Source organism: Pelecanus crispus, chromosome 7, assembly GCF_030463565.1.
Source record: "Pelecanus crispus isolate bPelCri1 chromosome 7, bPelCri1.pri, whole genome shotgun sequence".
NCBI classification, from domain to species: domain Eukaryota; kingdom Metazoa; phylum Chordata; class Aves; order Pelecaniformes; family Pelecanidae; genus Pelecanus; species Pelecanus crispus.
The window spans coordinates 12,091,651-12,115,483 of NC_134649.1; the positions used below are offsets into that span (position 1 = coordinate 12,091,651).

The window sequence follows — 23,833 nt, forward strand, 5'->3', positions numbered from 1 at the left end:
CCCGCCCCCGCCTCCTTCCTACGTGCCACCCAAAACAACCCTGGGAAGAGATGGGCACCCACCCATTCCACGGGGCAGAGAGTTTCAGCCTGACCCACATATATTCATGTTTGCTCATACTTGTATTGGTGTTTATTATTGCCGTGCTCTGAGGGAAGGGCAGTGATGACTGAGGGTGTTGACCATAAAAAGATGGAGCTCCCTCAAAACATCACGCTGAATTAGTTTATTGGTGTTTAGAAAAATTTCCTGGGAAAAAGGGTAGTGGCAGAGAAGTGTCTTTTTAATTAGCTAATGAGACAGCATAGCTGATCTCTAAATTTCATACACCACTGAAGAGCAGCAGGTTTTCCCTAGTTAACATACAATTTGGGAAGTAACAAATATCCACAGAAGAGGCCCAGGAAGCCATTAAAAAAAATCCCTAATTATCTTACTTGTTAAGCTTCAAGCAAAGGATGTCTCCCATTCTTCTTCGGACAGCTTATCTGCTGTCACTGCTATCAATCTCCCAAACTGTGTATCTGCAAACTGAGATATAAAAGCAACACAGCCCCCCACTGTTACTATTCAAAATCTGATCTACATCTTTGTAAATGGAACTGTAATATTATATGTACTTTACCAAGAGTTTCAAACGTCTTAAAATCTAAATTATAATCCCATGGGTTAAACCTAAGACTTTTAACAAGAATGTATAAATGCCTGAATACGTACCAATATGTAAGTATATTCAGAGTGGGTTTTTTCCACCCTGAAATGTTTAAGTTTTGTTGATGAATTTCAAATTTATTCAGTTCAAATATGCAAAGTATAAGGTTGAAATGCAACGCTGTGATTGTCTGTACCTAGATGGAGGTACTTTATCAAAGGGCTACAGGTAAAACACAGAGACAAGTGCATGTTGCAGATTTATTGAAAGACTTGCTGCAGACCAACTGCAGTTGACTTGTTTTGCTTTGGATAATTGAAATACACCAGACATTTCCATTACATGTGCAGAGGATTTATGCAGTCTTATTCTTATCTCTGCGCAGGTATAGATTGAAGCCTGTAATGCAACTGTGGTCTGTACAGAAGTATAGGAGTTCTGTAAATTCTCTGAAAGCCTGTTTTGATGGAGCCTTTGTTCCCATTTGTATGAGAGCATCTCCAAGGCCCCCTGCTTATTCCTGCAGCCCTTCGGGGCGGGGGGGAAGTATGAATTAACTTCTGATAATGTACACCAATACAGAAATAAAATCAAAATGGGAATTTGGACAGTTGCGACATTGGAGAAAATATCAAGAAATGACAAGAACAGCAAGGAATTCATTTTACTCAGCCACTTAGATAAATTGTATTCAATTGGATGACTCTCCATGTTTTCCTGATTTTATCTTCTTTTTGACAAAACCAGTCATGATAAGTATCCATTCCTAGTTTGGAATACAGGGTACATTGCCAGCAGCTTGCATTCTTCTGCTGGTTAATGAATTTTTGATGCTTTGTGTGATTTTTTTCTCTGCCTCCTTTATCCTTCATTTTAGCAGCTTTTCCAGTCTAAAAAACAAACCAAGAAAAGTTTAAATCAAAATTGTGATATTTTGATGATGGGATGTATAGCTTGACATTTTGTTAGGGTAAGAAAGGGCTAACAAGGCTTTCTGGCTTTGGGTCACTAGCTTACCTGTCATGCAGTTATAAATATCCCTTCGAAGGAAGATAACCAATAATATAAATTGGTTTTATTCTTCTGTCTTCCCATGAACCATTTTTGTCACTGGCAAGTGACATAGGTGCTTCCAGTAGTCATTTATCCACGTTCCTAGTTGCTCCTGGCATGCCTCTCCTACCCCTGGTCTCTCTCATGACTGGCAGATTTGATTCTCACAACCTCATCCTGGTTCCTGTTCTACACTGCTGCTCCCTTCCCACCACCTGTTCAGGCTCAGGGGACGTCCCTCGCCAGTCTCCGCACACGAGCGCAACAGAAGCCAGATGATATCAGTTACTAAATCTTGCTTAGAACAAATACCGTATTTTCTACCATGGACTTCACAGGACATACTGACTGAAACTCATGTGGGATGGAGGAAGTCAGATGTTTCACGCAAGCTTAGGGAAAGGCTGAGCTAAGGCCATGGCAGAGGCTGAGGAATGACCACAAACATCTGACTTGAAGAAACAACATTCCAGCAAATTTCTGCAACAGATCTGCTCAGCTGTAGCAAGGGTGTGAGGGATGAGGAAGCTTCCTCCTGCCTAGCGTCACCTTCCAAGGGCAGCTTTTGTTAGTAGTTAATTGCATTTTGTGGAAACAAGATGAGAGAAGGATGCCACCGGTTGCAATGGTCATTACTCACATCTTCTGAAAAGGCAAAGGCTGAAGTTTCAATCTCAGAAAATAATCAGCTCACCATTTTTCTCAACTTCAAAGCTCCCTGCAAGAAAGAGTTTTTCAGGTACGTTCAAACATCAATTTGTCCTAACCCTCCTCTTCCTGCTCTGCAACACCCCTCAGCAATTGTTGGGGCTTAGCTTCCACCTCTACTACTACTTATACCACTATCCGTATCTCAAACTCAGCACAAACCCAACAATATAGCAGCATGGCACAATCATGGAAAACCACTGCCTGGAAAGTCTTTTTTTTTTTTGTGCGTGTTAGATTTTCTTTTATTAGCTTCTGGTGTAGTGCAACAACACACGCTGACATGTCTTCACCCTTCTACATGGTTAAATAATACTGAGATATATTTCATTATTACTAATGAAACAGTAATTAGCCCTATACCCCCAGCATATCTCACCCTTCCTGCCCACCTCATCTGGAACCTCCATGTCAGGAACTTGCTCCTTGATTTTCTTGGCAAGCTCCTGTTACTGGACTAAATATTCTCATCATCTGCTCTAAAAAAAGGCAAATGCACAAAAATAAATTACAACCCCCAAAGGCTTAGCAGCTACAAACTGTTCACAAGCTTTATGTTTACAGTGATGTGCTCGTGCACGCCACCACAGAATTTTCTAGAGTAATTTAATGCACTTAAGTTCCTCCATATCAGCTATGGTGGGGCCAGAATTGTATCTTGATTTCACTCCATTAATGACAAGCATGAGCACAGCCAACTATTTATTTAGAGCAAGAGCACCAAGTAAGATACGTTGTAAAACGTACTGAGAACAGCAGACGGAAGGAACCAAGTAATTTGTTTTTCTTATAGAGGACAGGGAACAACGACACTGCAAACTATTTAGCAGTTGGCAGCATTAACGAGGGCTGTTTCAACTTCTACTAATTCTTAAAAATGTTCTTATCAAAAGTAAGAGTCTTTGCATTCCTACAGAGGGAAACACATTAACGAATAAGGAAGGTAACTTGAAGAAACATGTTGAAAAGCAAGTGCTATGGTCATACACAGGCTGAAGACAGCATTAAAAAGCACTTTTTGAAACCATTATTGGGAAACAATAAGGTAAATCCAATCTTCAGTAGACCTCATGCAGGTAGAACAAAATTTGTATTGAAAACTATAAATCACTGAAATCATTAAATACATTGTCAGTATTTTTAAAAGACTATAAATACAGATAGCTGAATTTTAGTACTAAAGCAATGGTAATAAGCATCATTCAAGAAGGCAAAAGCATATGCTTATTCCTACTTTTTGTGGAATCCAAATCAAGACCTTGATTTACTATTTTAACATAACACGATACACAAATCCACATCAGTGCTACCTACTGCAAGCTCCGGGGCTGAGAATTAACTTACCGTTACTCTCACCACAAAATAGTTTACTTGCAAGGAAGTGTTATTGTACAAAGAAAGATTAAATAATCAGAAGTCTTTTCAGAAGCATTGTTAGATTTTAATTTTTTTTTTTTCCAGCTGATCTTTTAGGAACATTCAACATGAACTGTTACTACAAAGTTTTCAGCTGTGTTTTTTTTCCCCACTCTGAATTCTTGCAGTGTTAAGTGTTGTGGCATTAAGTGAGATACAACCACAAAGAATGAAAGTGTAGGAAAACACTGCCGCCGGCTTAAAAGCCAAATCCCTCCTTTACCAAATCACATGGCTGCTGAACAGCAGCTAGGAAACCAGCTCACCAGGAGACTCACCTTTGTGTATTTTGCCACAATGTATTTGGGATTGGTTTTCTCTGAAATGTTTCAACACCTAAATACTGCAAGAAAGCAGTCAACAATGCTAAATTTGCTGGATTAATTGAAAGATTAAGTTAGCTCACTCACATATTTGAGGTTTTTGCATAAAGAAATATTGATGCTGGAGGAAATTAAAGTGCATTTTAAAACAGAAGTTACATAAGTAACCAACACTAGTCTACAAGTACAGAATATTCAGTTTAATCTGTCATTCAATGGTCTTTCTTCTAATGAAAATATCCTGAGGATGGTGGTATGGAATCAAAACTATCTGTCAAGGAAAATAATGTACCTTACCTATTTCCCTGTATGAGAGATATTCTTTAAATACCCTCTTAGTAGGAAAGTCACCGAAGCATTTCAGATTTTTACTAAAACTAGTTAGACAAGGTTTGAATTATATTCCTGTATTTAAAAACTAGGCTCTAACAAGATACACTGATATTTTGGTTTGGGATAGTTAACAGAAGTTCCAGTGCTGCTTCTACTTCCCTCCTCTTCAGTAATCTAAAGGAAATTTAAAAGTTAAAGGATCACAACTCTTCTCTATTCATAGAGCACTTCCAAGAGTGATGACGTTTCAGCAGAGGAGTGACACTTGATGTTCTCAACCAAATTAAATTACATGGGATAATCTTCATGTTCCTACAGCCTGACATCAATAGGACCTGGTATTATCCTAACACAATCAGGCTACTTCTTCAAACCAACTTTTTTTTTTTTTTTCCTTTGCCACCACACCTTTCCAACGCCTTCCCTGAAGGATACTTTTTTTTTTTTTTTTTTTCCTGCTAGTGTGAAGGAGAAGATAATTTGTGAAAGTTGTAATGTTTACCCCCCTCAATTTAGACAGAGGCTTCTCATATAATGCTAGCTCTAAGTCTCACAGAGTAAGCTAGCACTCATGCCAGGAAGATGTACAGAAATACCTACAGTGTTTACTCCAAGTCTTACATACATTCCCCAACCCTGTTTGTGCCTTTCGGTCTTGGGAAGGCTTCAGGCAACATGGAGCGGAGGGAACACTCCCCACTATCACACACACCCATCACAAGAGTCACATCTGCTTATGTTGTTAAGAAATGAGTCACAGGCCAAACTCCTGAAGACAGGTATCATGGTTGCAAAAATTACCTGTGCGTTGTTCAGTATTAGGAAACTTTTTGTTTCCTGATGAACTTCTACTTACGATTTTCCCAAAATAGTTTTCCTATTTCATACACTGAATTTGGTCACATTTTCATACCACCTGAGGCTCCCCTAGAAATCCTTCCCAATTTGAAGAGCCAGCCTCACTTTACAGATTAACTGTTGCTGTTATTTGGCTAAGAACATAGCATTAAAAAGGTGTAAGTACATCTTGAATAACTGCCCATTACCTCACAGCAATAGAAGGGGATGCAGTCAAGCATCCACGAACCAGCTCCTAATTCAAAACAAGCACTGTAAAGACATTTTTGTCTCATTTACCCATTAACTCCATCACATATGTTTGTCTACTATGAGTTTTCAATCCCTCTCCCACCCCTCTAGTTTCTGGTGTTAGCCAAAGTTGAGATACCTCAAAAGGTGGACAACTGCTTTGATCCAGCATGGTAAATTCTACTTTTCTGCATAAAAAGTTACTTAAATTCACCCAAATAACCTTTCAGACTAAGACGGACAGCAGAAGTCTGTAAACAAGAATAAATTTATTTTAGATTCTTTAAAGATTTAATGATATACAAAATGTATACAGTATTATATCCTTATAACATTTTACCTTTCCCCGTCAAACATAAAACACCATTTAAACAGCTATTGTGTTCGTGCCTTAGGTCTGTATCTATAAGATACACTACTGAATAAAAAATTTAGAGCTATATACTGCCCTTTTAATTAAAAATTACAAATTAGTACCTATGTAACAAAAAAAAAAATCGCAGCATGAAACTTCAGTTGGACAACAGTTTTTTCTTGCTGAATGCTCAACAATATTTGGGACAGTTAAATTACATTTTATTGGCATGAAAGGTGCATTGCAATCTCCCGTACTTTACATAATGCTAATCCAACCCTAGTCTCTCTTAAATAAGTACCACAAATAACATAACATTAAAAATGTTTTCTACACAAATTTAAATACATTTAAAAGTTATGTGTACATTCGGTTTTGATACACTGGTTTTACGAGATCTTTGGAAGGCATAACTTCTGAAGCAGTCACTACATACGAGGAAAAGCACTTCCAACTTGTGTTCTTACAAGGCAACTTATTTGGACCAGTACATACTATTTCTTCTATTAGATATGATTATACCGGTCTATCATGGCTTTGTTACTATTTGACAGTGATGTGATAAAATTGAAATGTATAAAACAAGAAATTTCATTATGCACAATTAGGGCTCTATTCCACAAAAAACCCCAGTTTTACAGCCACGAAGCTGAATCCTGATTCAGGAGACACTCTCTCTCTACTGGAACAATCAAGTTCCTACCTTCAACCTCAGCCTACTGGCATCATATACACACCTCACTTGGCTCTGTCCTCTTCAAAAAGGCCAGATTAAAAGACATCTGGTGAGAAAACATTAGTGGAACACTTCCAGAACCACTCAAAGTATACTCTGGCATTACAGAGGTAGGTGCTTTCTCCTCTCTTTTGCTGACTGACAGTTAAGACAGCTGCCAAACAAATGCTTTACCTTAAAACATCAACTACCAAAATCCTTTTGGTTGAAGGCATATTGCACACCACAGGACTACAGAGAGAAAATCCTCCACTAAACAAAAAAAACGCCAAAAAACCCACCAACCTTCTGATAAAAAGCCCCTTTAAAAACATAACTTAAATACTTGTCATTATTCAACCTTTAAAATGATCAGCCGCCAAGCTGTTCACTGTAGATGGTTATCACAAGTTGTTAGGTCCTTAGATTATGGACCAGCCAAAATTCCACTTAGACAGCAATCCTTGTTTTGATGTATCTTTCTTTTAATTGTAGTGGAGGAAAGATAAGTGACAACTTTGTGACATTCCATGATGAAGCCACTGATCTGGTCACACCATTAGAGCATCAGACGAATAGAATTAGCTGAATCGGATTCTTTGGTGCAGCTTCCAGGCTGAATTGTCAATTCAGGGGAATCGTCCTGAGGAAATATGATCTTGTCAGGTGTGTAATCATTCCTCTTCAGATCTGTACAAACAAAATGAAGTCATATTTGATTACTATTTCTTGAGCTGCTAGAATCAATGGGGCATAAAAGTCTTTCAAATAATTGGGTGTGCATGTGTACCTATAAAGAATTCCTCAATATGCACGATGTCAAAAAAGGATGTTTTTATCATACTTGTAATCAGAAGCCTACAGCTCTGCTTTAAAAAGTGATGGGAATCTCAGAATTACTTTATTTATAGATATTACAGCAAGTATTGAGTCAACTTTCCATGGAAATTGGATCCTTCCATGATCTGTTTTGATGTTACCAGGATTTACAACTCAAATTTAAAATAAATGACCTCTCTTCATCTGAGGTCACACCCTTGAACTGTGAAACGCAGGTTCCTTATGTTGACCTGCTGGAGTCTTAAAGGCTGATACAGAGAAGCAATTTCAAGGTTTGAGATGAGTATAGTCTAATACATGCAGCAAAAATATCTGGAATCGAAGTTTTTAACAGAATGAATTTCTGCAGACCTGGGCATGTTTTTAAAACCAAACAAACAAAAAAACCAAACAGTAAAGAAACACACACCTCAAAAAGAAGCCACCCAAAACCCGCAAACCAACAACAACATCCCCCCCCCAAGCCAAAACAAACACAAGCACCATTTTGTTTAAAAAGCCTGAAGGTTTGCAATCATCTTGACTTGCTTTTCCTACTTTTTCTAGGAACCTTTATCATTTTTTTTACTTTACCTTCTGAAGTCTTGATCAATCTATTGTCTACCTTCCTCAAATACTATGCATATGGATATAGAACACACATTCTTATTTCCTTCATTTAGGATTTTATCTTACAAAGGCATATTGTTTTAGAAGTCAAATTACAAAACTGCTGTTTATGACTTATTCCACTTTCACAGCATGACATAACTATTTCATTACATATCATACCAACATTTCATGACATGAGTGTCTCAGAAGAAATACAGCACTCTTACCAGGAAGTTTAAGTTTCCTGCAGCAGGAATTACAGTGATGCTTCGCTCTGAAGTTTTTTATTGCATCCTCTCCCAAATTGGCCGGACCAAACACCATATCATATGACCTTAGAAAAAGAGCATATAAACATGGGTTACAATATGCCCTCTGGTGAAAATCTTGCACTTTTCTTTAAATCCTTCTTTAACCTTACCTTTTTTCTCCAGCTTTTATCACAGAGGGATCTGTCAAATTTTCACCAACACCTTCAGACAGCACATGAAGAAAAAGTTAAATCTGATACATGACATAAATGCATTAATACTGAAAAGCCTTGGCAACCTTAGCTATGAATTCTCACCTTCCCCAAGAATAAAAGCCGGGGGGGGGGGGGGGGGGGAACCAAACACCCAAAACCCCCCCCCACAAACCCCATGATATGTGATACTCTTTACCCTTACAAAAAATCGCGCCTAAACAAGCACTTTGTACTTCTCAGATTTCTTTCACCTATTTTTACATCTGCCTGCAACTCCTAACTGTAGTTTTCACCCACGTGAAAGAAGTTTCCTATATAGTTGTCACAGCCAGAACATCTGACACACAATTCAGGATAAATACAGCTTACCATATTTGCACTACACAGATGTGCCAAAAAATAGATTTTTTTTTTTTTTATGGTGCATATCATTAGGAAAAGATGTATATATTTATAGTCCCTGTGTTGCTGTAAGTTTTAATGTGATTTTAAAGAAGACAACCATAGATTCAGATTAACTAGGCTAAGACACACTAAATAATGATTGTTATTTATGACTGGCATATGAATTCTTAATAAAACGCTATCACAAGAAACACCCACATACATTTATCTTGTCCCCAATCCCAATTTCAAAATAAGGACATTACCTTGCAGATCTAGTACTAACAATTCTCCTCTTGTATACTCGTATGTCCAATGGCTGAAAGCTAGCATAACCTCCTCTAGCATGTTAGTTGGAATTATTTCATCACCGTTATTGTTGTTATATTTTCTAAACTCTCCAGTCATGCACTCTTCAACTGCAAACCACTGGCCAGCAGAGTGGCAATATAACAGGAAAACTTCCAGGAATCTAGTAAAAAGCATATTTAATGAATATATTTCCAAAACAAATGGCAAATATATCATCACTACTAGATTTTTATTTGATTTACTAATAATTTAAATAATTTGAAGCTATTACACAATATAATTTATATTATTGCACCAAGCTAGAATTGGTGCAAAAAGTATCAGTAGAAAATACTGCCAAGGATAATTCTGCTCAACACATTCATAGTAATGTTCCGAGACATACATTTCACATATCAGTACCTTAATATATTTGATCCATCTGTTAACAACCCCGTAGGCTTTCTTCTATGTCAAAAGCATGCAACGTAATGGAAGTTTAAATACACTCACCTTGGAGAGTATGGAATGGATTTGGGCTTCATTTGATTGAAAGCAAAGGTGAGTTTCTGTGCTGCCCTCTGCTGTTGAATTTCCTACAATTCAAAGCCCATAGTTCATTAGCTGCATTATATGACAGGGAACATTAAGGAGCCAAAAAGGCAGCAGAAACAGTAAGTGTCTATTCCCCCAAGACAGTGTAACTAGTTACTTGCTTTTTAAATTATGTCTACATTTTAAGCATTTGAGCTCTTTGATTAAGTAAACCATACTGGAGCAGGAGTTTTTAACCTTTCACCTCATAGAGAACCACAGACTAACCTTTTTTTTTTTCTTTTTTTTAAGTATATACTAGTTTTCGGGGGGGGGAAACTTGTTTAACATATAATGCCTGTCTATGTTTAATAATTGATGAGAATAAAACTTACTCTCAAGCACAAGTGTAACACAGTGTCCTCCTTATAAATGCTTGACCAAGTATTCACAACTTCAGGAAGAAAAGATTTGATGATATAAAGATGTCCCGATTTCAGGATATCATATTCTGACCACGTGCATACTACTTTAAGAGCTCGACGTAAACCTCCTCCCATCTCCTCTTTACTTAAAAATTCAATTTTAGCGCAGAGTCCTAGTTGAGACCAGGAAGACATGCTGTTGTTCAAGATGCTGGGAGAACTTTCTTCAAGGCGATACACAGTGACTGGTTCACCTACGTTACAACACAAAAAGCAATTACAGCATTTAATTTTCCAAGTTTAAAATTCAAAGTACTGAAAACCTACAGTTTCTTAGATTTCAACATGCTGCAATATTAAGTTGTTACTAACATCCTGAATTAACAAAAAAATTTAAACTACCCAGTGGCAACACCCCTCTCCAACTTCTTGCATACAGCACCAAAGTAGTACAGTGGTTTTGTCCTCCTAATTAGAACTATTAATGACACTGTTCAAACAGCATTAAGAACAGTGACTAAATGTTTGTTTGCACTTTATACAAGTCAAGGCAACTTGAAGAAATCCTTCCAGAATAGTTTGTTAGAAACACTGTTAGTACAATACTGTCATCACTGTATCACCATTTCTGAGGACAATTACAATTAAATTTAGATTTCATAATCAAGTGAGCTGTCCTAGGAAAAGGTGTCATACTCATTTATATTTTTGAGTGCTACAAGACAGACACTAGACTTCTTTTAGTTCACTAAAAGTTTAGTTTCACACTTGCTGTGAACATTCTATATTAGAAGGAATCTGTACAGATTTTACTTTTGTTTTCTTCCCCAAAAGACCATAGCAAACTAGCAAGAAGAAGTACAATTCTTACCTCTGGGAGGCACAGGAGTGAATGGAATGCTCTGTGATAATCTCATCAAGTTATTTCTTTCTACAGCTAGAGGAAAATTACAACATTTGTTAAAGTTTAAGGATCTAATAAATGTCATTAAAAATATGAGCATTAGTTCATAAGAGGGACTGACCTGAGTAATAGTAATTGATATCCATGATAGGCTTGAAAGGAGAAGCAATGCCTGAAAGATTAAAAACAAAAGAAAGGGGAAAAAAAATATACTGCCTGCTATCTGTACTGTGTATTAAAATTACCACATGCAAAGAACACTTGCCAAGTAACTAAAGCTTGAAAAAGATTTGCTGTGCAGAAAATTAAGTATCATGCTTAGCTCTTCAGTACCCTTGGGGGGTGGGGGTGGAGGAATTAAAAAACTGCAGTGCTCAATGGTAGGCTATTTATTTAAAAAAAAAAAAAAAATCATCACACTATTATATGTCCATTAAGTTCCAACTTATCAGTAGTTAAATGCATTCTTATACAAGACCCAAATAGTTGCTTATATGAAAAGCTCCCAGCTTGTTTATATCAGAAACAAACTTACCATTCAATGCATCTTCTTCAGATGGCCTGTGAAATGCCACAAAACCAACAGTCATTGCTTCTTAAAAACTTATTTTGCATTCAGTGATTTTGACACATCATCCTAGGTCACCTTGTTAACCTCACAGTACTGCTTTTATCCTATTTTTTCAAGGGCAGTACAAGTTTCTTAATTACAAAATGGTAATGGAAGGCTGTTAAGTAATCTCATGTTTTTAGAACTATACTTTAAATACCACCAAGTCACGCACAACATTATGTGAAGTTTGCATCACAAGAGCTCATTCCCACAGAGGTGCTTTAATTAAAACTTGTTCACAACAGCTTACCCTTCTGTTATCAGATTAATAAGGTAATGGCTTTAACTGTTAACTCAGGGGATAATTGTTAACAAGAGCAATGTCTGCACAACTTCAGAGAAGGTTTACAGTTTGAAAGGTTGGGTAAAGACCTTTACCAGGAAGCTAGCTCCTTAATAAGTGTCAACACAGTCATTCTCATTTAACAGCATGTTTTGCCCTCTGACATGTGACCCCATTAATCTAAATAGAACCTGTCAAAGCATTCCAGTGAACACATTCAGTTATTTATTAGAAAAAACCCTTAAACCTTGTTTTTTCATTAAACACAACTGAATACCACTATAGCCAAAGACGACAACCAAACAGAAAAACAAATCAAAATATACAGTAATAAAATTGCTCCATTAGTAGCTTACTTACATTTGACTGCTATTAGAAGGTCTACCTTGTAACCAATCCTTTAAAACAAAGGAGAAAAAAAACAAAGAAGGTTTCAGTTTTTTAAGAAAAACATAGTATATTTAATTGGAGGTGGGGTGGTAATGTGTTTTAAAGATCTTGCAGTATAGCCTGTTTATCGGAAATACTTCACCAGGCTGTACTGAACTGCAGTTGAATGGAAAGACTCAAATACAACTGAGGAATGGTAACTACAGTTAAAAGAATAGGTAAGGCTATATATTCGCTACTGGTTTAATGGATTATATAAATAATTCTTTTATGGAAAAAACCACAACTTTTCATTTAAGAAACAGGAAGCAGCATCTGTTTTCAGAGTGAGAATATGCACAATATGTAGTAGAGAACATGCACAACTCCTTCCCTCAGTCAAAATAAGTCCCCTTCTCTTGCCTCCTTGAACAAATGAGTCCACAAATCAGTATTATTCTTTAGACAATCCATTTAATCTCCTTTATTTGTTCACATTTCTAGTTCTGCTTAACAACAACAAAAAAGGACAATACAAACCGTCAGTAAGGCTGCTTTAGAGTCTACTTGCTGAGTGTCTTCACTCGATGCTCTTCTATTCTTGCTGTATACTACGAATGAAAGAGATTCATAACTGGACAAAGAACGGCATGTGTCATTGTTACTTACCTATTTTCTAACAGTGAGCAACTAGACAGCTTAATGTGTGTCTCATTAAAAAAGCCTGACCCACAACTATCTGATCTTTACAAGTTTCCAACACAGTCCTGACTAGAACACTTCGCTTTTTATGACTAGCTATCCATGGCAAATACAAGGTAACATAATTAAGCTGCCTAGAAGAACCACAATGAGACACAGGAGCAGATTCAAGTAGCACCAATCATGAAAGTATTTCAAGATGCTTTAACTTTTTGTGCTTCCTTTGTATCTTCTTAGAATACACGTTATCAATACAATTTAGAGATAAAGTTAGGTCACCTGAAAAGACGACACACTTACATTGTTCTGAATGGACTGCCAGAGGGTCAGTAAACCCACCGCAAGAACTAGATTGTCTTAGACCACAGTCAGTTTGAAGACCCTACAAAAAAATACACGCATCTTCAGTCATTATCATTGTTTTCAACTAGTACTACTTTGGCACACAATCTGCCCAGTTTTCTTTTCTAGGACTACCTAGGATTCTTTTTTTTAATTCTTTTGTTTTGCTTCAGAACTTCTGGATGTACCTCAAATACCTTGCTGCGCAGAAATGTACAAGTGGAGTGCACAATTCAGTTAAAATGCTCTTCACAGTAACCATCAGCTCTAACATTTTCAGGTGCACATTAAGACTACTGACCCACACTGAAAGTATTCTTTTAAAGAAAACATTACAATAGGATACAGACGACAGAACACTACACTGGATCTCTAAAAGCACCAAGTTCAGCTATTCTGTCACGTGCCTTTGCTAACTATCAATTCTCATTTAAGAACTTTTCTCTGGCAGAAGCTAAAGTTCAGTCGGAACCTCCTGAAAATAGCAACAAAAACTAGAGAAGTCTTGCCACGTAAAACTCTACAGTTTATGAACAGAATTTCCTCATGGACTTAATAATAATTACATACTTTCTGAATATTTATTGAGGTGGTCAGCTTTTGACAACAAAATATTTCTTTTACAAAAAAGGAGAAAGGCAGTTTCATCACAAACTAGAACTACATGGTAGACTGGCATAGGGCTGGAACATTCCTCACAACCAGCCTATTATTAATTCCAATGGTTACCTGAATAAAATGTAAAAAGTCAAGATTTTGAAGAATAAAATACTAGAACTTGGAATGCTATGCCCTGCTTTGATTCCAAGATTTGTAACAGTTAGGAAGTTGTTTCCACTTTTTTTCACCCTTCTCTCAAGGAATACACCCAAACACACCTAAACACATACACACACACCTGCATCTATGTATGTGTGTGTAAGCATGCGTATATATATATACACACACACACAAGAAAGTCTATTTCTTACATCCCTAAACATAAACACTTCACTGGAATGCAACACAGAGAATGCACCTGCTTTAAGTGTCTTCTGAAGACCCATTTTTAGGTCTATATGCATTTCAGTGTTCAGCATATATCTTCAGTATTTTACAGTCAATGACTCTGGGGCCTACATGAAAGGTAAGAATCAAACCAGTCCCACCAGTTAAGATGGAATAACTCTATTATTAAGCGTTTAAGAACAGTAGTACTGTCTGGAAGTGCTACTGGAGTTTGCATCCCAATAGTACCAAACATTGGAACTATTTAGACCTACGTCAAGGAGACATCCAGCTGTATTTGTACAAAGGTTCAACTGTGTTAAATTTTTTTTTCTTCTTCTTTTTTACATCATGACCAGAGTTTACTTACAGATAATGACAGAAGAAAATAGAGTTCCCTGTCTTTGCTGTAAAGAATACATTTAGTATCTGGTGAAAATAATGCCTCCTATAAATGGAAACTTTCTTTACTACTTACTTGAAGTCTGGTTGTCTCTATGCCCTCTAATATAGCTTTTTTGAAGTCTTCCTGTTGCTCCTATTAAAAAAACCAACCAAACAAAAAAAAAAAAACAAACCCGCAAAGCAGACTGTAAACATTATTACCAAAAAACCCATGCCAAAAATACACACGCAAAAAAAGCTTTTTGTTCACACATTATACTTATCAGAAGGTCCAGAAGGAGCAACTCAGCAGAACACTGACATTGCAAATGGTCATAATGCAATTCTCGAGTCAGATTCTCCCCTGAATGAGGGGTAACTGAAATGGTAACTTGTATTTACTAACTTATCTTAATAGCTACAGTGAGAAAATCAGTTTTTTTATATACACTATAGCACTCGGAGGACAGGTTTGTTACAATTAATCACTTTCCATTTAGTTATTTTTATTATTCTTTAAGAAAATGGATATTATACATATTTTTAGTTTATGACAAGTTTATTTGAAAGGCCTTTTCTTCTTGGAAGCATAATGAACAGTTTTTGTCACTTTTTAAAGTCATATACACTGTCATCTTGCTCAATAAAATATCATGTAAATCACTGAAATCTTCCCAAATGCCGATCTTGAAATTTATGTGTGTCAAAAGTTTCATTAAACACTATGGGATACATAGTTTTATCTTAATTCACAGTTGTAGTGATCTGAGGGTTATGAAAGCCAAGATATTGTTTAATATTTCATTAGTATCATATTATGAAGCAACAGTACTTGACATGTAGTTAAGGTTACATGAATTTTCACTAGGTTGTTTTTTTCTTTTTCTTTGGGGGGGGGAATCAGATACACATTCCTTCCAGGCTGCATTTTACAAGTTCTTTGATTATATTTGCTCTTAGACTTTTTCAAAACATGTCGTGAAGTTACAGTTCAAAAAATAAAAAAAAAAAATAAAAAAAATCCCCATTAACATGTTTGATAGCCTTCCATGCTTACCTCAATATCAGCACTTCTTTCTTTAATTTTGCTTGCTGCCTCTTTAAACCGCTGTAACTCCATGCTGTCTCTGTGACCTTTGACACAGTGAATTGAAAAGACAGTATTCAAAATCAAAGGCAACCTCCAATGTTCTGACCATGCCAATAGTTTGCATCACCATAGCAAAGGGTTACAAACCATTTAAGTTCTGTGTGCCTGTTTGCAGTAGAGAAGAATTTCCAAACACACTAAAGTAAAAATCAGTGTAACAAAATATTAATATGAAACCACTGCTTTTCCCACATTCAGGCATGGATTACCACAATTCAAAAAGTAGAACTAACATTTTAAAATTTTACTCAAGGGTATGCTCCTCACATGAAAGGAACAGGGCAGTCTGAATGACAGTATTTTTATGTACATATGACAAATGAAGGAAAAGCAGACAGTTTTCTTGAGGTAGCTTTTACAATATACCCTTCATCCTCCCAGTTGTGAGAAATACTTTTCAGAATTTTACCAAGCATGTGGCTTTATAGTGAATGAAAATCTACTTGGTTTCACAATAGAAAGCTGCACTGTAGCACATGTTTTATAAAATGTGGACAGCAAGAATGAAGAGTATGTTCTAAATGCTCAAGATGTCAAAGGAACATACACTAACAATTCGGTTCCAGTAAAATAAGTATAGTTAGTATTCAAAGTTATTAGTGGTGAAGTACATTTGAAGATTAAAGTTATACAATCACTGTCCATTATTTCTGTTTAGTCTTGCTTTCTGAATTTAAAAAAAAAGTTTTCTTTTTTTAAACCATGAGGAAATTATAAACAAATAGCTAATGAGTGTACAAACGTGTAGATGCTCTTCCTACGCATACATAAATCTAAAAATGCTAGTGCATGCAAGTAACTTCTTACAACTCCCAAGTTTCACAGCAGTAGAATAAACTCTTGTCTAAAGACTTAAATTTTTACATCCTCAACAAACCTTTGGAAAACACTGAGACATCCCTGAACAACTGGGGCAAGACAACACCTCTGCAGGCAACCTGATAATTCCAGATTGTGATCTTCTGCTATACACTAAGCATACTTAAAGCATTATCCACTTTACAGAAACCAGTTAGTAAACCCACACCTGTGTTTTGCAATGAATCTGCCACTGTTTTACCATTCAAATACGCAGGTAACTCTAACCAAAAACGTGCACCTTTTTACTCTTAAGCAAAACTTGAAGGGAGGTATAATGCTGTATTTAATAAAAGGACTTTGGAAGCTTCCAAAACGACTGCCAAAAGATACGTTAGCCTAGGCAACAGTGGAAGATCCCAGCTATAACAGTGTTTAGAAACATAGTATAGGAGGATCCCTCAGCTTGACACAGATACCACAAAGATATTCGTCCAGGATTCCATCAGCCTAAGAAGTCTTCTGTAATTACGTCAAGAAATAGACAATATTTTTGATTTATGCAATGAGAAGGTAGGAGCTTTATAATGAGTCACAAAAAGTTTGTCCACAATGCCCATACCAAGTTGTAGAGCTGCTATTTGCACAAAACTGCTATACTCAACAACTGTCTAATGTTTTTCAGAAAAATATTGTCTATGTGACAGAATTATAAAGAAATGATAATTTAATTAAAAAAAATTCAAGCAACATAAGGAAATTAGAGATGTTAAAAGCAAAAAGAAGCAGAGCAAAATGGTAGAATAAAGTCACCTGCAACCGGAATACACCCAAAATACTATACAATTCTTGATAAGTCAAACCTTGTGGCTTAGATTTGGTCCACAGTTTATGAAGTAGTCCCATAAGGATGTTAGACCATAAATCTTGGTTTTGTAGTTCCATTGCATGGACATGCTGACTTTTGGAAAGTTCATCTTTAATATTCAATTTTCCATGTGAGCCGCCACAGTTGACTGTTGACATCAAGTCGCCAGTTGACAAAGAGAACTTCGTTTGGGGGTTGTTCGTCGATAAGGTGACAGAGGACTGGTGATCACATTTGTCAACTCTGCAGCTGTAGTTATCATTAGTGTCACTCTCATCATGAATAAAACCACAATTAATGTATCCTCCATTTTCAACACAAGGTTGGGTGAAAGCAAGGCAAGCAGAGCCAGAAGCAAAAGGATAAGAGCAGCTAATAATGACTTCAGGACATTCAGAATCTACTTTGTTATACTTACCCACAAATGCACCAAATTCTACATTATTATCTCCTTCTGTAGCCTTAGAGAAAACAGTCTCTTCATGCTTTGCTGAAGAATCCAGCTGACTTTTGCAGCTGGGCCGAGATGGAGTGCTAACAAAAAATTTAGCTGTTGGGGATGTTACATGTGGCATACTGTTGGATGAATTGCCTAATTTTTTACTTTTACTAATAGACTTTGAGATCTCTGCAGCCTGTATTCGTTGGCGAAGTTCTGGAGGGGAAACAGCATTTGAAAATAAGGCACTGCCTGAGGAACCTGCCTCTTGAAAGTTTATTTCTTCTCTTCGGGGAACTGGAGGTAACTCCTGACCAATTGTCTTATGTTGGACTTCTTTTTCATCACGTGTAGAAATGTTGCAGAGTAAAGCATTATTACTTTCAACACCTCCTTGAGGAAAAGAACCAAAGACGTTTCCAATGCTGTGCTTTTTCCACACAGAAGATCTTAGAGAGCCATCCTCAATGAGGTTTTGTGCCAAATGTTTTGAAATGCTCAATTCCCGTGTGATTTCATTATGAACCTTGCTGGCTTCTGAAGCTTTCTGTGCAGTCAGTGTTTTCAGAGTATCCACAGTCAGAGCAGACAGATCCTGTAGGTGGCCAATCTGTGAATCTAGAGACTGTAATGACCGTTTTATGTAGTTGACACGATCACCAACTTCCTTTATCTGAATGCACATTTGTTCCACCCTAAGAAAAATCAAATTATGAAGTAGCTATGAAAGGTATTTTTCTCAAAATGCAAAAGAAACATCTTTGCAACTCTTTCTGCCCATTTAAGGAAAAAACCCTCTGAAATTCCAAGATGGTATACACTATAGCGTTGGACTGGTTTGTAATACAACATTTGTACATACTTCTGAATCACAGAATTAACATATACATCAATAGAGGGCCTACAGCACTTTTTCAAATTTATCAGTTTATTAAAACATCATGAGAAACTAAATAATACAATTGCGTCAGCTTACTGAGTGCTGCTACAGATCAGGAAACATCAATCACATCATTAGTTTCTGTGTAGCAATGGAAAGACATAATCTAAAGTTTGCATAAATACTTGTTTTCTTGAGCTGCATTTTACCCCCCCCTTAAAGCACATTTCAAAAACCTGCAAGAGTTCTAAGCTTCTTTATTCAGAAATTTTAACTGTAAATATTCTACCGTTCAAATGTGACTCGAATCCTCTCCTCACTTCCAGAATGAAATTTATCATCCTTTTCATTGAAATACATCTCAACACACAGCTCTTCAAAATCATGAAGCTTCTTTTGATCTTCTTCTGTCAGGAAGAGTTCTAAAGAGAGATTAAACAGTTAAGAAGATGCATATGTAGTGTAGTACAGGTGCTGGAAACTGATAGCCACAACTTTATAAAAAGAGTGTTAAAAATAAAAACAAAACCAAACCAACAAAAAAAACCACAGTGCCACCTAAGACCCTTCCTCTCTACTTGCTAGAAAAAAGTTCAAGGTCAAAGATTTCTGCTAAAATAAAATCAAAACAGTAATTCTGAGAGGATCTGTGCACAATATTATCAGTCCTTACACTCCTAGCCTCCAGTCCCTTTTTCTCTGAGGCAGGAGCTAGATTCTGTAGCTGGATTTTATCATCTGTGGAACACTTTTTTTTTTTTTTTCCTTCCCCCTTTTTAAATTTTCGAAGTGTTTACAATAAGAACAGAAGCTTTCCAGAAAGAAAGAAAAAAAAAAAAAAAAAATCTTCCCCCATTAACACTAACAGGAAATCTAATCTCAGGTTTTTTGTTTAGTTTTGTCATAAGTTAGTTTGACTGGAGATTTCTAGGGGCTATGCATTATACTCTTCATAAAAACACTGGGACTTTGAACAGAATTAGAGTCTTAATACTAAAAACATGGACATTTTAAGACTTACTTTGACTTTCTTGAGAATACGCATTATAACCAAGAACAATGCACTTTTCTGACAGTTTGCTTTAATTATATCAAAAAGTTATTGCAATTTTTTGGATAATAACTGTTCATACTTGGCCCATCTGAAGTCTTGTCTGTCTTTCTTCTTTTACATATACAACAGAACAGGGAAGCCATGTGGCTAAGAATAATAAGTGGTGGAGGCAGAACAGGTTTTTCATGGTAGGCCATAATGAAATGATAGCGTTGATACTTCCACACAATGTTTGAAATTGCCTTGACTTGTAAATACACGTTGCTGAAAGGGAACAGAAAAGCATTAACAGATCAAGGTGGTTTTTGGTTTGGGGTGGTGGGAGGGTGGGTGTGTGTGTGGGGGGGGTGGTGGTGTTTGGTTTTGGGGGTTTTGGTTTTGGGGGGGGGGTTTGTTTGTTTTTTGGGGTTTTTTTAAACACTTTGATAACAATCTTGAATTCTGAAGCTAGTTAAGTAAGAAACAAAAGCACATACTTGTCTTTTACTGCAAAATTATTTTAGTGGAAGTTGGAAACACATTCAAGAAAACACCATGATTCAAAGCAAGGAGAGGGTTAAAAAATTCTCTTACCTGGTACCATTTCAGTACCCTTCCTCAGAAATAAATTACACTGAGATCAAATTTCAAGTTTGCCAAACAACAACAACAAATTATTTCTAAATAAACCCACATTTTTATATCAGACCACATTAATACTGCAGTCTGCCAGTCTTCAGTGTTAGTGAGCTACTTATTCCCATAAATCAAACACTTGCAGAGAACCGTAAAAGACAATTTACTCTACTACAATTCAACTCAACCAACTAGTGAATGTTAAATGAATTTAGGAACAACAGTCAATATACAGATCCAGAAACAATTTTGGTTTTTTTCCTGACAAAGAGAAGTTACAAAATGCTTTGAAATCCTCTTAAACCTCCGATTCCCCTGGCCTCATAGATGTGACGCTTATCAGTCACATCACACAATTCCCTACCTAGCCATGGGCTTGCAGTGAGAAGGAGACGAAGACCAGCCTTAGAACCTGAAAATACTTCCAGCAAATGGGATTGCTTTGAACTGGCATCAGTTCTTCTTATTTTGTCATCTTTATGGCAGTGAAATAGAAACTTATCAAATAATTAGCAAAAATTAACAATTATCCATATACTTACTTGAAAAATGCAATAAGGAGATTAACCATAATTATGTACTGTACAAAGAGGTAGACAGCTTGAAGAAACGGGGTCAACCATGTTCCTGGGCCACAGAGATGAGCAACTTTTTCATCAGAATTATTTGCACATACTATGTTGGGAAAAAAAGACACAGAGAAAATATGTACAACTTTTACAACTCCCAGATGGTATAGATGGGGGGCGGGGGGGAAGATCACTTATAAAGATTTTAACAACCAACTATCATACACTGCTTCTGCAATTCAAAAATGAAAAATGTCTCCATGCATTTAGGAACACGGTAGAAAAATACAGGAGACAAAGTTTCTGGTTAATACTATGGTATAATCATATCATCAGATTAGCATAATATACCACCACAGCCAAAATTTTGGCATGACAGCTGTGGGGGAAAATTCCAAAATCTTGCTAGGAATAGCCTTCTGAGAAATTGTGATTAAGTGGAGTTTTCATTCTAAGCCATTCAAGTTTCATAAAGAATAACAGAAGAGTCAAGTCAAGAAGTTATACAGCTGCAACCCACAAAGCAGAGATAATCCAATGAACGGAATCAACGTCAATAATACCAGCTATTTCATTTCATAAAATTAGAATTTCATAAGACCTTGAGGAGATCTTATCAGAGTAAGTCTTCTCCTTACTTGCTTCAAAATTGCAGTGTCTTACCATCAATTTCATAGGCATACACTTCACCAAAAATCATCCAGTATGGATGAAACACAATATCTCTAGCAAGAGTCCAAGATGGTGCCTCATCAGGATACAATATTGCCTTCCTGGGAACACCAAAACTAAGTAGTACAAGTGCCATAATCACCACAATGTAGAACATGTTGGCCACCTATTAACACAAGAAAGTCAGTTAACCCACAAGGTCATCATAATGATTTCACAACTTTAAACACTTTTACAGTGACAGTGTAAGTTTGATGAATTTTATGTATTATATAAGGAAAAAAGCCTAGGACACTTATATTTCAGGCAGAAAATTTTGTTAAACAACAAACCCTGTAAAAAAATTTGGGTTTTCCTGTCCTTTCCTACAGAGTATTTAGTATCCTCAGCCAAAGACAACTGAGACTATTTCCTTTGTAACTCAAATACCTGTTATGTAGATGAGTAGCAGCTGATAGAGAAACATTCCTTCCTAAATGCACTCAATAGCTGCACAAAACACAGAGGTAGCTTTCCAAGGGCTGAAACGCAGTACCTATGCCTCTTGTAAGAAATCAAAGCGAGAGATGAGCAACTTGATGCACTCTTTTTTTAAGGACTGACAGGGTTCAACTTTGTAGGAACCATTTTAGAGGGAGAAGAAAAACAAACACCCCTTCCACCTTTGCATATACAGTTCTCAAGCCTTAAAATCTTTTTCAACTTTTAGAATAGCTCACTGACAGTAAAGCTAAATTATTTATTTTTAAATTTAAACAATTTGAATATTTTTTGTGTGAGAGAAGACAAGAACAGAACCACAATCTATTCCTTTTCCACAGCACAGGATACGAAGGTGCTTTAGGACACAAAACAAGTTCAAGTCTTGCACTAAGGAGCAAGACCTTGCTTGGCACACAAAGGTGCTTTAGGACACAAAACAAGTTAAAGTCTTGCACTAGAGAGCAAGAATCAAGACTATAAATAAATCTCAGACCAAAAACGGAAGCAATGCTAGATGAATCAAGAAAAAGGCATCCCCATATTCATTCAAGTCTCTGACATCCAAGAACAAAACAGACCAGAGAAGGAAGATGTGCCAGCTTTTTACAGATACGCAACAGAGAAAGCTCCATAATAAAGGAAGCCTTCTAATCAGTGCTTGTTTTGAAACACATTAAGTTTTATTCCAGCTAGCTAATTCTGCACACTGAGTTGTTGACATATTACACCAGGATAAGCAACCTTTTCTAAATAAAACTTTGAGAAAATTTGTAAATGGATGCAGCAAGAAAAACATATTTCAGTGGGGGGGAAAAAAAACAGTGACAAAAGTAGTACTTACCATTTTCCCAATCATCATAACATAAGGGCCAGCCTGTTGATTTACAGCTAGAAAATCCAGTAATCGCACATACCAAAAAATTATATTGAGACAGTATGTTATTCTTCCAGCAACAAAGACATAATTTTCTCTATAAGTGTTTTCACCAAAATTCCCCTTTGCTCCAAATCTTAATGCAAACCCGATGAAGAAAGTGACAATGGCAACTGTGTCACTGATATTGAAGTAATCACTGAACCACACTTTAATCTTCTGATTAATCTTCCCAGCCTCTGACATAAAGATCTGCAATAAAAACAGAAGTCAGATCTGCTCACATTGATTGCACATGGACCAACACTGAAATACATGAATCAGTAATATTTTTATACTTGCAAAAATAAAACACCTATTCAAATGGATAACTGCCTTACACTGAGGAATCAAACGCAGTATTTAACCACGTCAGCTTCCCAAGGACAAGGAGGATGTATGTTTCCTTCTGTCTGAACAATTTATGAAGGAATTTTGGGTTTGGGGGTTTTTTTGGTAGTGGTTTTTTTTTTCTTTTGAGGCAGTTACTATTACAAAAATGAGCCCTACTTTCTGCCCCTTCAGTTAGGCCTGAGGTACCAGGTTAATGAACTAACTTTCTCTCTCTCATTTAAGAATTCTTACAGAACTTTTCAAAAGTCTCTCGCTGACCAGCAATGCTGTAGTTGTGAT

The 23,833-nt window shown here is 36.5% G+C and overlaps 1 protein-coding gene across 1 annotated transcript in view; it reads right to left on the reverse strand.

Moving 5' to 3' along the window:
- Window positions 1–7,203: 7,203 nt before the first annotated feature.
- The window catches only part of TRPM7 (transient receptor potential cation channel subfamily M member 7), a 57,786-nt gene continuing 41,156 nt past the window's right edge, over window positions 7,204–23,833 (reverse strand). The window contains exons 22-41 of the mRNA XM_075714158.1: window positions 23,129–23,413; window positions 21,796–21,970; window positions 21,106–21,238; window positions 20,028–20,212; window positions 19,184–19,316; window positions 17,994–18,709; window positions 15,817–15,893; window positions 14,854–14,913; window positions 13,347–13,428; window positions 12,885–12,955; window positions 12,336–12,373; window positions 11,615–11,640; window positions 11,201–11,251; window positions 11,047–11,112; window positions 10,146–10,429; window positions 9,730–9,812; window positions 9,192–9,397; window positions 8,497–8,548; window positions 8,303–8,409; window positions 7,204–7,334 (exon numbers count right to left, since the gene is read on the reverse strand). Coding sequence (XP_075570273.1) covers window positions 7,204–7,334; window positions 8,303–8,409; window positions 8,497–8,548; window positions 9,192–9,397; window positions 9,730–9,812; window positions 10,146–10,429; window positions 11,047–11,112; window positions 11,201–11,251; window positions 11,615–11,640; window positions 12,336–12,373; window positions 12,885–12,955; window positions 13,347–13,428; window positions 14,854–14,913; window positions 15,817–15,893; window positions 17,994–18,709; window positions 19,184–19,316; window positions 20,028–20,212; window positions 21,106–21,238; window positions 21,796–21,970; window positions 23,129–23,413 — 2,961 coding nt within the window. The remainder of the gene's footprint in view (window positions 7,335–8,302; window positions 8,410–8,496; window positions 8,549–9,191; window positions 9,398–9,729; window positions 9,813–10,145; window positions 10,430–11,046; window positions 11,113–11,200; window positions 11,252–11,614; window positions 11,641–12,335; window positions 12,374–12,884; window positions 12,956–13,346; window positions 13,429–14,853; window positions 14,914–15,816; window positions 15,894–17,993; window positions 18,710–19,183; window positions 19,317–20,027; window positions 20,213–21,105; window positions 21,239–21,795; window positions 21,971–23,128; window positions 23,414–23,833) is intronic.